A 12,172-nucleotide genomic window follows, 5' to 3' on the forward strand; every position below is an offset into this window, starting at 1 on the left:
TGTAGCAAATGAATTATATATATATAATAATGCAATAGATAAAAGTCACTGTCGCATGAAAAAGATTGATGAGCAAATCAAGTAGTATAGAATAATATAATTGTTACACTTCCAAAATTATGAATTATATGTACCAATAATAACACTGATTTTAGTATATCTGCACACAATTATAAACATTAATATTAGATATATCATTTCATCCACAATTTTAAAAGATAAATATTAGTTGTCATAAGAAAAGTTATATAACGGTTGTGTTTGGATGGTTCGTAAGCTAAAAGATAGAGACATTTTTGTTGATCTATCTCACAATCAATTTTATTTTTAATAGAAATTCAATTCTTAAAATGTAAATGCAAATTATTATTTTAGTGTCTACCACTTACATATATAATCTTAATTAGAACCCTTTAAGACATAAAACTATAAAATTTAGCAAAATTGACTACTCACCTCACAATGAGTACTACTAAATATATATTTAAGTAAACATAAATTACTCATCACAAATTCAAATTCAAATCTAGTTGATAAAGATTACATTGTTAATTATAATCTGGTTTATATATATATATATATATTATATATATTTTTGAGAAAAATTACAATGGTTTACAAGTTTAGTTTTTAACACTTGAATTACATTGTGTTTAAAATAAGTCATTTATAATTATTGAGGGGACAAAGTTTACGAGGTTGAGATAAGGAAAACAAAAAAGAATGGATGTGAAAATGATCATAGTTCAATTAAGCTATAGTACATGAAGTGGAAAAGTTAAAACATATGTTTTGTTTATTTATTTATTTATATAGAGATACAATTTACAGACCACATGTATCCTCCCTCAAACTTCACTAACGTTATAGTACATGGGGGTGATGAATTTACAAAGGGAGAGAGAAGCTATAACTAAGAAGATTAAGAGGGTTAATTAATCATGATATATGTAACATAATCATTTGGGATTGAGAGTACGTGTACTTTGTAATTAAGTAGAATAATAATAATCCAAATTACTTTTATTTATTTATTATTAACGAGTGGTGGAAGTGGAAAATTAAAGTGTGGTTTGTTGGTAGAGCCAATTGGAAAAGGCAAGTAGTGTTTTATCATCAGCTCTATAATGTTTCTGAGAAAAACGAAGAAAAGTTGGCCATCTAAAATCTTGCAAAATCCTTGGATTTTTCTCATCAACCAAACACCCTGGTGGCCTCACTACTTTCTCTTCATTTGGACACAAAAAAAATGCTAACGATTTCCTCACTGCTTCTTCATTCACCACTGCTCTATGCAAGCAACTCTTGTACATCCCGTTCGATAATGCCTGCATATGGTTAGTCATTCACACCTTGCGTAAATGTTTCAAAGCTAAAACTAAAATTAAATTAAATATAAATATATACATATATGTCTTACGTACGGTGAAGGTGTCGCCTATGTTGACAACGAATGCTTGAGGGTTTGGAGGAATGTAATGCCATTGTTGATCAACAAAAACTTGGAGGCCATGAACATGATCATGTTGGTGAAGGATAGTCAATGAAGTTGGATCACAATGAGGGCCAGTTCCAAGTGTTTGTTCCGGACTTTGGCACTTTGGGTAATAATTTAATCTCATTATGGATTCATTTCGTTGAAAGAAATCTCTAAAATATTGTCTTCCAACTCCCAAACTCAACCCTAAAAGCTCCATTATTGTGAGTGAAACCTTACTCATGGCTTCACAATATTGTTGGTATAACTTCCCAACATTTCTCCAATCCTCTCCCAAAGCATTCACAAAGTAATCTTCAACAACATCATGATTGCAATCAGCTGAGTATGTGAAAGACAGAGTTTCCTTCCATGGAAGTTTACATGAGAATCTCCCAACAAAGCTGTTTGCATATCCACAATGCTCACCTACTTTCCTCTCAGCTCGTTGTTTCTCCTCCACTTTCATCCCAAAGAACAACTCCATGTACTCGTGTGCCTTTGCGATCAGCTCCGCATCCACCCCATGATTCACCACGATAAAGAAACCATGCTTACGACAAACCTGTACTCCTTCCTCCCTTCGTTAAAACGTCAACTATATATATATATATATATATATATATATATATATATGTATGTGTATATATCTATACATATAATTAACAAACACATGCATATGCATATGCATATATATCTTAACTAATAATTATAATAATATACCTGATCTAGGAGATGACACGTCTCTGAGAGGGCAACTGGGTCGCCAGAGACCGAGTTGAGCAAGTCGATAGGAGGCACGTGAAGGTCAGGTAAGTTGAGAGTCGGCTTCTCGTGGTCGGGCCAGATGAATTGAGGTGGGATTATGGAGTTGGGAGAATTAGAAGGAATTATATTATTGTTATGAAAATTAAGATCGTCAAGAGTTGGCATGGTTTTTTTTTTTTTTTTTTTTTAATCAGGAGGGAAAAGTGAATAATAATGAGGGGAAAAAGGGATGGGAAAATGAGAGAAGGGAAGTGGAGAATTTAAAAGAGAAAAAGAGAAAAGCCAAAAGAAGGATTAAGCATTGGAGAAGTCGAGAAGTGGAATGGAATCTGTCCGTCATTGTAGAGTACTGTTGCGTCATTCCTATTTTCTTTTCCTATTTATCTTTCAATGTCTGTGTTTGTTTGTTGGTTGCATGCAATTGATATACCAAATACTCTATTACACATTAATTATACTCTTTCTTATTATTTCTCTCTTTCCATTTTTTTTTACTTTAATTATAACACACACACACACACACTAAACCTTTCTTTTATCACCTAATTATTCTTTGGTATCAAAACAAAAACTGTTTCTTTATATATATATATATACATATCTGCTGCATGATTGTGAATTTTACTTCAAGTTGTAATGTTATGTTATAATTTTTTTCCCAATATATTAAACCTCTCTTGTATCTATCTTACTTTTCTTTTTATTTTTCTTTTAAATATATATATCGTTGTAATGTAGATGAGACAAGAAAAGCTATGGGTTTTGATTTTGTTTAAATTGAATTTACTTAATATATTTATACTTAAAGGACAGTTTGGAAAAAAGATCATGAATTAAATTCATATAAGAAGCAAATAATAATAATAATAATAACAACAACATCAACAATAATAATAATGTTTGGGCATGTACCGTTTTGTTTTTCTTTCTGTATTTCAAGAAATATTATAAACATGATGGACAAATGTACTTTATAATTAAATATTTCATTGTCTTTTCTAAATATGGAATGAAGGTGTTCATCTCATTAATTATTCCAAATTATCTAACTAATATTTTCATTACTTTGGTATCATCATCATTTATTAATTAACCCATCGCGATATATTATTAAAACTCACATGAACATTACTATTTAACAACAAAAAAAATCCCAATAGTTCAAGCAAATTATACTTTTTTTTTTTCGGATGAGAGGAATTGAACCACGCTTTTATACCATAATTAACTTATCATATCTAACAAAAATTTTATCATCAGAAAAGAAAAAGGAAATTAATAAGCCATTTATATAGTATTTAAGAAATCAGACATCAAATGCACCCTTTAAAGTAGATTAGTTAAATATAATAAAGAAACAGAAAAGAGAAAATTGCTGTTTTTTTTAATACTAATGCCCCACCCGATCAGCTAAGATTCTAATTTCAGATCTAGAGATAGTGATTTGAATGTTATTTAAATTACCCAATTAATGTTTGCTTTCCTTTCCTTTTTTTCTACATACAACGGTTCATGTTTTAGAGTTGGGAACTGTTTGAATTCTAGTTGTCTCCTATCTTTTGAAAGGTTCATGCTTTATAACAATTTTATGGTCTGACCTTGAGCTGTTAAGTACATTCTAGTTAAAGCTATTCTAATAGTCCAAGTGTTTAAGGATCAAGATGGAAAGTCACATGGGAGAGTTTAGGGTCTTAGATTGGTTACTCTAATTTGTGTTATAATAATCTATAGTATAGTTTGTGTTCGTGGTGGATATTATTTTATCATGAATACAAATATTAAATACTATTACAAAGAAAAATTTAAAATAATGATATTGTAGTTTATAATAATTGAAAATATGAAAATTATAGTTGAACCCTCAAACATAACACAACCCACCAACTTCAATTTAGAGAACTCCAAATACCTAAGCTAAAAAAAGTATTTTCAAGGAAAGAAAATTGTTTTAAACGAATATTTTTAAAAGTATCTTAATCTATCGTGAATATACTATGATATTTTGTAATTATTGAAGTTCGTTTAGCTATATTTGAAAATAAACCTTCAATTAATCAAATAATCGAAATCATTTTGATCGTCAAAAGTTGTCATTTTTTTTTCTCTCTTACTCTCTCTCTCTAAGAGACAACCTTATCAAGTAGAACTACCAATAGGCAGTAGTTGTGAAGGAATTACAACATAAGATTGGAGTCCCATCCCACATGCGATGGTGGAGAATTTCGGATTCCCAATTTAGAACCATACCCCCCCACCCCCACACATGAAATGGCTTCTTTTAGGACACCAATCCCATCTTGTATGAGGTTGAACTTATAAAACCTCATGTTACTTCTATCCATTCCTCATCCCCCTTTGCCTTTTTTTTTAGGCATCACTACCTCAATCCCACCTTGTTCAAATTTAATTGGTCCAACCAGCACAATACCAACCTTTTTCCTTTTCAACACCATCCCAAATTCCTTGACTTCCTATGGATTTCTCAACATATTCCAAAACCAACCTTTTTCTATATAAAGAAACAAAGCAAAGCATATCAAAATTCTCCATGAGCATACAACTTATACCATTTCTCACCTAGTCTCATACATTTTCGTCCCCGATAAATTTCAATTCTCAACTATCCAAGTAAAATCTAATACACCAATCTAATGGACCCTATTGAATCAATTCCAAAGAATATATTTGTAGAATTCTCTGCTTAATTACTAATAAGGCAATGCTTAAGAAGATGCGACTAAAACCTAAGATTTTCGATCAATTAGTTGCAAATAAACAAGCAATATCACATACAAAAAAGTGAGGTTCTTTAGGAAATTAATTAAGGAAAAAGGCAGAGCAATTACAAAGAAGGTAGCTATACCAAAGTAAAGGCTTTAAAAACCCACTAATCAGTGGATTCTGGCACCTCCTAATAATAACAAAATTAAATGGTGTTGATTAGTCATGTCTTAAGATAAGATAATGAAGGGTTAATCACCTCTTAAGTGGCATGAAGAGGTCAATTCAGGGTATCTTTCACCACAAATCGACATTACCATTGCATTTTGTTGATAGCAGGAGTTGTCCGATACCTTTAATGAAAAGCAAATCAACTTAAAAGCAGATGTAAATCTGTCGATCAATGGCAATTTACAGACTAAACAAAGAAAGAAAAGATAAAGATAGAAGATTCCAATATGGACGACCAGCCCACCTGTGCACCCCACAGAATCTCAACAAATTTGTAGTTAATCATAAGAAACTTTTCCAGATGGACCAGAAGAAAATGAATCTTTAAAATAAACATACAGACAGAACATTCAATCTACTACTGATGAAACAATCGAAAACACAATCAATCAAGATTAACCATTTATTAATTTGGAAGAACTTCTAGCTTTCTTTACATCTTCTCTGTAATTCTAGAGAACAGAACATGGGGAGAGCAAAATGATTTAAGAAAACTGATGTAAGCTATTATTTGGAGTAACGAAGTAGATAATTTGAGTTTAAATTCTAGAGCTGATGCTTCAATGTCAATAACAAAGTATCCAGTCACCACTTACCCAAACAGCTCATAAACTTCTGAATCTATAACTTATACCATAAAGATTTTGGATTTAAAGAAACAAATCGTCTGTTGTCCAAAATTACAGCCAGTTGGCATGGACTTCCTAATCCAATTCAAGCTTGGCTAAAAGCAAAATACAAGTAATGGATTTACATGTTAACAAGGGAATGAATATCATATCTTGTACCAGAGGGTACGAGAATGGGAATGAATGGAATGAATTATAAAAGAGAGAAAGAGGAAAGAGGGGCATAGTAAAACATGTTAAGGACATTCCCCAGCCCCCCCAATCTAATGTGGGAACCAACAAATGTGTATCAGCGAGATATAGCAGCGTAACTCTCAAGCAGGAGAGATAGAGATCCCTCGTTTGATATTTTAGAGTGCTTTAAAACCAGCCTCATTCATTTAACTTGCATTGGCGAAGGTAAGGATGATTGTATTTGATATACTTGGTCCAATAACCACGATACTTTGTCATAGCTAATTCCAGCCAAGGCTTCATGTTTCCATTGTAGTGTATGACTGCAGCATTATCTATCTCAGACTTGTCGATGCTTGGATTGTAACCCAAACCAAGCACATGCCACGACTTGTCAAGTGGATGGGTCAGTCCATAAAAAGTAATCAAACCTGGAGGTAGTGTTCCTAGCTTCCAGAGTAACCTTTCTTCATTCTGACACCATATGCAAGGGGAAAAATGAGCATTTGAATCAGTTTGATGAGGAAATATACATAAAGTGAGCCTTGATTAAACATTGATAAAAAAAACTCAATAGATAGATTTGAAAACTGACCAAGTTTTGCCACTTATGATATATGCCAGTAATGTCTCTCTTTTTCCACTCCTTCAAGTCGAACATATTCATCCCATAAGCCCACCCACATGCATTGGGATCAAATTTTCTTGCAATGTGAGGATTGGAGAAGTTAAGATATTTATCAAAACGGTGAAAACTCTCACCACAGGTTTCAACTGCACCATTAACTTTGCCATGGAGATCCACATCCCATAATCCAGTCAGGTCTTTCTGGACAACAATGTCATCATCCAGAAAGAGAATCTTTTCCAACTTGGGATACACCTGAGGAAGATAGAACCTCAGATGATTAAGCATAGAAAGATACTTTGGATTTCTGTACTTAAGATTTGATGCACCAGATGAAAGAGTGGTAGGGTGTCCAGCCTTGAAATAGTATTCTTTCATTGCAGCAGATTCAAGTTGACGTAATACTGGACAGTAAGACGAATTTAGCCATTTAAATTCATCAACATTTTCAACATGGATTGTGGCTTTTCCAGGAGGATTAGACAGGAACCACATGTTCATGGCACCAAAATTAAGCTTATCTGTAACAAGATGGAATACATGTTTCGAAGGATCCTACAATAAATCCAACAATACATAATCTAGTCAGGAACAACAGAATGAAGAAGGAAAAAACTTGCAAATACATGATTTGGAAGTATTAGTTTGCCCTTGGCATCCAACAGATGCAAAAAGTTAAATATTGAAAGGAAAATACTTGCAAATACATTCGGGTTGCAGTAACAAAAACATTGAAAGGATTGGAAGAGATTTTTGGTTGAAATCCTTTTTAATTATTGAATTTTTATACTTTTTCTACTGTGGTTCTTGGACTTTAAAATGCTATACTTTAGCCATTTAACAATAAAATATTCTAATTTAGTGACTAAGCAATGCATTACAAAAACCATTTTAATTCTTATTACAATATTTCATTAATCATTTAACAAAAGCTAGGTTCATTTCAAAATCCAACACTACACTTGCTATGCAACTTCGGGCATATATCTATGGAGACAAAGAGTAATGGGAAACAAGTTAAAATAAAGTACAAGGTTTCAATGCAAAGTTGTAGAAAAAAGCATGTTTTAGAGTTTATAAAACCAAATTGAAAACCATCCAAGCAAAGAACAAAGTCAGATTTAAACATAGATTTTTATTTTATTAAAACAAGGACTATAAATTATCAAAAAAACAAACTTTTATGCACGTATGGAATTTAGAATGTAAATAAAAAACTATGCTTGTCAACACCCATTCTTGTGAAAACAAACTCACAAAAATCTTCAGGTGCTAGAGCAGTTCAAATACCTTGGCATTCATAATGGTTGAATTGACGACAACTGAGGCAGCCAAGACATTGTCTGAAAAGAGGGCATAATGATAAAGATTTGGATTTTCCAAATTTTCACTTCTAGGAAATTTTCTTTTCTCCAGAGGAAGAAGGTGGTAGTCAATAGTTAGACGCAAGGATAAGCAGTGAATTCCATTAGGTATGGTCTTGGCAGCCAACTGACTGAGAAATGTGCTTTGCTTTTTCAAGCCTCTGACTTCTTCATCAGCGGATTGGAGCATTGCCCTTAACTTTCCTGTTACCAACTTGCAGTCATATAATTGCTCTTTTGCTTTCGACAAAATTTGGCCCATGGATTTTATTTTATCAGGGGCACTGCAAGCAAAATATACATACGACAAATGATACTTCCAAAACCACATGTAGAAAACAGTAAGAGATTCAGATGACTATAAAAAAAATATCTTTGAGTTACAATTCTCTCAAAACAAGGAGAGAGAGAGTGAGAGGACTATGCTACCTTCGATTCAGATCTGCATCAGTACTTGCCTCACCTAAGGCACGTTGGCTCTCTTTCAAACGTGTCTGGAGTTCACGGTACAGGTCAAGCTTATTCTTCATCTTTGCAATACCCAGGTATGCCCTTGCCATGATCATTTGGTCCCGCATCAAGCGTACAGTTGCATCAGTGTTCTCATTCTCATTTTCTTTCCTCCATATACTGTATTTACCTAGAACTGAGGTATCAACTGATTTTGATCGTTCAATAGCAGCATTCTCAAGTTTTATCAGAATGTCATCGTCCTGTTGAAGCAACTGAGCAGCACGCTTTTCACGTTTTTTTTCTCGAAGTTGCTGCACATGTAGCTAAACTTAAGTATAAAGCCCGAGGTAAATGTAACAGATATACTTCACAGGAGTACAATATTTTTGTTTGAAATATGATATAATAGATTGATACAACAACACTCACCAAAAAACTAAGACAAAGTATCTTTTTCTTATTGTTTTATTAATGTAAACTTAATACTGGTTTTCAAACTGAAAAATCAAAGAAATTATGAAACCCAAATTATTTAAGATTGATAGTTACCCTCCTCGCTTGTTTTGTAGGACTATCCGTAGATTGGGAACTGTCATCTGCAGAACATAACTGAATCAATAGAGAGAGAAAAACAAAACAAAACAAATACACCACATAAAAGACTTCAAATACCCACCCATAAGTTTGACCTCTTCACTGTCAGGTTTTTCTTTTCCAAGATCAACAACCATTCGGTTTCTCTACAAACCAGTCAACAAAACAAAGCATAGAGGAATGATCAGGACAAGAAGGGAAAATGTAAAACAAGAAGAATGCACCACATCGTAGATACATAAGAGGCTAGGAAAGGCCAAACCAACCTCAGAAATACCATCAACTGTAACCTCTTGACCATTTATTTTCCATGAAGCTGAAAAATTATTTTTTCGAAAATGGTCAAGACTATAGGGACCCATATCATTTGTGCTAGCAGCAATCACATCAATGACCTGAAATATGGAATCGGCAATCTTTTCCTCAGATTGTGCGGCAAAAGGGGAAACTAAGTTTTTTCTCTAGAAACTAATGAATAAAACTGTCAGATAGCAATAATCAGGTCAGGCACACACAACCAATCTAAATCAGAAAGCACTTGCCTCTTTAGAGAAAAGAGACTTGAATTGATGCAATGCTATCCTTTCTCTCCATCCAACATCCTGCACTCTCAAGTAATATGTCTTAGGATAACTATAAAAGCATCGTGAACCACAGCCTACGACCCCCTACGAATTAAAGAGGGGAGAAAACAACCAAATTGATACTAACCTGGTGACCCGATCCACTCGAAATAATTTCAAGATCTGCAAAAATATAAACCAACCCATCAACTCAAAGACACACTTCCGCTAACCGTTGTAAGGTCAACTAAAACTGACAAATTCTAACGTCCATATTTATGTTCTAACTATGCGAATATTTCCCCAGTACAATAAGCAACCAATCCACCGACAAACATTTATCATGACCAGTCTAGTTTAATCACTTAAATAACCGGTAATTAAATTTCGTAAGGTGAAATCAATACAACGCATCCATCCAGTTCCAAATAATAGAGAGCCCTAGTAAGAAAAAAATGTGTCGGCGGCATCAAAGCTCCTATGTGTTTATGACTTATAATCTTTGCGTTGGATAAAATGAGATCTGAAAACACCTACATTGCAAATTTGCAAAAACAACAAACAAATCTAGATAGAAAAAACAAGGAAGCTAACCTGCAGCACGAAAACCTCGGCCGAAGAAGAAAAGCACAGGGGAGAGAAAGAAGAAGAAAATAACAAGTAGAAGAGGAATTCGAGATCCGCCACCAGCTCTAGCCCTCTGGGCAGCAGTAGCGGACAAGAGTCCCCTCTTGGATGCCATAGGCAATCGAGATGCCTTCAAATCACCGAAACCACGGCGTGGGGCAGGATCCAATCAGAAAGAATAAAGGGAAGGAGTCAGAAACCGAAATTATGAAAGATCTTGATAAATTACACAATTGTCGGTAACCCCCTAAAATGGTAGTCGAAATTCATTAAACCACGGCACTGAAAGAGAGTGAGATCTGAGAAAACAAAAAAGGAAAAAAGTGGCGAAACAAATGCAAAAGGAAATCAGTAAAATCGAGAGAAATCTTCCATTAGAAAACTCAAAACTTCGAAGCCCTAAGGAAAACAAGAAATGTGGAGTGATCTGAATTTGAAGATTTAGCTAATTGAGCTCTCCTTCTTCTTTCTTCTTTCTTCTTCTTTCTTTCTTTCTTTTTTTTTTTTTCTCTCTCTTTTCTCTGTGTTTATTATTAAAATTTAATTATTTTTCCTTCGTTTCTTCTCTCTGTGAGAAAAGATCGTTTGCGGTAGTACATAGTAGGGAACAATCCGACGTCGTTTCTAACCTAGATGGACTCCAACTGGCTCCCCTTCTCTTTTACTTACCTTAAGGTTTTTAAATTACACATTTAGTTCCCAATGAAATGGTAAAATTTTACATATCTTTTATTCTAAATCCAATAAAACATGATGAAATTGTAAAGGAAAAAAAAATTAAATTCATTTCCATCCATCCTTAGTTTGGAATTTGGGTCTCTGTGAGGTAAGCTAACATATGAGATTAATTAAGAAAAAAACTAAATTGGGCTGGACTAATTGTACGGCCAATCAATATGTTGGGCTAGCATTTGCAATTGGCTACTCCAAGTTCACGCCAACCAAACCGTTGGGCTGCCCATGGGTAGCTCTAATGGGCTTCTTCAAGTTGAGGCCAAGTAAACCGTTGGGCCGTCCCAGGTAATTTAATGGGTATTATTTAATTAATTGTTTTTTAAGAAACAACTAAATTGGGCTGGGCTAATTGTACGGCCGAGCAAACTGTTGGGCTGTCTATGGGTAACTGTAATGGGCTAGTGGGCCAAATGGGTAGTAGTTAATTAATTGTTTTTAAGATAGAAAACTACATTGGGCTGGGCTAATAGTACGGCCAATCAAAATGTTGGGCTAGCATTTGCAATGGGCTACTCGAAGTTTAGGCCGAGCAAACCGTTGGGCTGTCCATGGGTAGCTTTACTAGGCTACTTCAAGTTGAGGCCAATCAAACCGTTGGGCCGTCCCCGGGTAATTTCATCCAGAAGAATGACTTTTACTTTGACCACAATAGCAAAACTAAATTTAAATGGTTAAAATAGCTAAACATACAAATTAGAAAAATAAATAAATTAAACAATCCCTCAAATGCCCCTGACCAATTTGTAAAATACAATTGTTCACATAAACCTCAAATACATTGTAATTGAAATATCATACATGCTACATAAAAAAATGTCTAAAAAAACAAAAAGATTAGAAAAAAAATTATTAATAGGAAGCTCAAAATTTAAAATCTCTACATTTGATCATGTTTTTCCTCAGATTTCGGTCACTTACTTTCTTCTTTCATTCGAAACCCTATAGAAAGTTTGAAAACCATTTGAACCATCAACTTATCAAAGAATTTAAAAGGAAAGCATTGTTGATATTATATTAAAGATAAAATCAAGAAATTATACCATAGAATTCAAAACTTGTATACATTAGTGAGTTCGTCCACTCAAATCAGTAAGTTGTTCAAGTTCTTCATACATTCAAGATTCATTTTAGCTATTCTCCTCTCGTTTTTGCATGAAAAAATTTATCTCTCATTGTATTTGTCTCTAGTCAGTTGCTCGTTCTCTCAA

At 33.7% G+C, this 12,172-nt stretch overlaps 2 protein-coding genes across 2 annotated transcripts; both read right to left on the reverse strand.

Moving 5' to 3' along the window:
- Positions 1-768: 768 nt before the first annotated feature.
- LOC101219183 (gibberellin 20 oxidase 1) lies at positions 769-2,573 on the reverse strand. Its single transcript, XM_004145004.3, has 3 exons — positions 2,201-2,573; positions 1,425-2,042; positions 769-1,328 (listed from the first exon to the last, which is right to left on the reverse strand). The coding sequence occupies exons 1-3, from the start codon at positions 2,408-2,410 to the stop codon at positions 1,062-1,064; spliced, it is 1,095 nt and encodes a 364-aa protein (XP_004145052.1). The 5' UTR covers positions 2,411-2,573; the 3' UTR covers positions 769-1,061.
- A 3,134-nt stretch (positions 2,574-5,707) lies between these two features.
- Positions 5,708-10,774, reverse strand: LOC101223005 (polygalacturonate 4-alpha-galacturonosyltransferase). The gene is made up of 10 exons (XM_004153946.3): positions 10,197-10,774; positions 9,751-9,785; positions 9,582-9,641; positions 9,306-9,434; positions 9,122-9,185; positions 8,995-9,041; positions 8,422-8,756; positions 7,919-8,276; positions 6,596-7,183; positions 5,708-6,474 (listed from the first exon to the last, which is right to left on the reverse strand). Exons 1-10 carry the CDS (start codon positions 10,342-10,344, stop codon positions 6,199-6,201), a joined length of 2,040 nt encoding a protein of 679 aa, XP_004153994.1. The 5' UTR covers positions 10,345-10,774; the 3' UTR covers positions 5,708-6,198.
- Between the last annotated feature and the right edge of the window lie 1,398 nt (positions 10,775-12,172).

The sequence above is a fragment of the Cucumis sativus genome, chromosome 6 (assembly GCF_000004075.3).
Source record: "Cucumis sativus cultivar 9930 chromosome 6, Cucumber_9930_V3, whole genome shotgun sequence".
In the NCBI taxonomy this organism is placed as follows: domain Eukaryota; kingdom Viridiplantae; phylum Streptophyta; class Magnoliopsida; order Cucurbitales; family Cucurbitaceae; genus Cucumis; species Cucumis sativus.

Excerpts from the sequence above, each read along its gene's own strand:
- LOC101223005 (XM_004153946.3), bottom strand. The coding sequence starts at position 10,344 with ATGGCATCCAAGAGGGGACTCTTGTCCGCTACTGCTGCCCAGAGGGCT. Across the intron at positions 9,186-9,305 it reads CAGTTGATGGTATTTCTGAG|AGAAACCGAATGGTTGTTGA; the intron begins GTTGGTTTGGCC and ends ACTGGTTTGTAG. Across the intron at positions 8,757-8,994 it reads CTACAAAACAAGCGAGGAGG|CAACTTCGAGAAAAAAAACG; the intron begins GTAACTATCAAT and ends CTACATGTGCAG.
- LOC101219183 (XM_004145004.3), bottom strand. The coding sequence starts at position 2,410 with ATGCCAACTCTTGACGATCTTAATTTTCATAACAATAATATAATTCCT. Across the intron at positions 2,043-2,200 it reads CGTGTCATCTCCTAGATCAG|GTTTGTCGTAAGCATGGTTT; the intron begins GTATATTATTAT and ends GAAGGAGTACAG. Across the intron at positions 1,329-1,424 it reads ACATAGGCGACACCTTCACC|GCATTATCGAACGGGATGTA; the intron begins GTACGTAAGACA and ends AACCATATGCAG.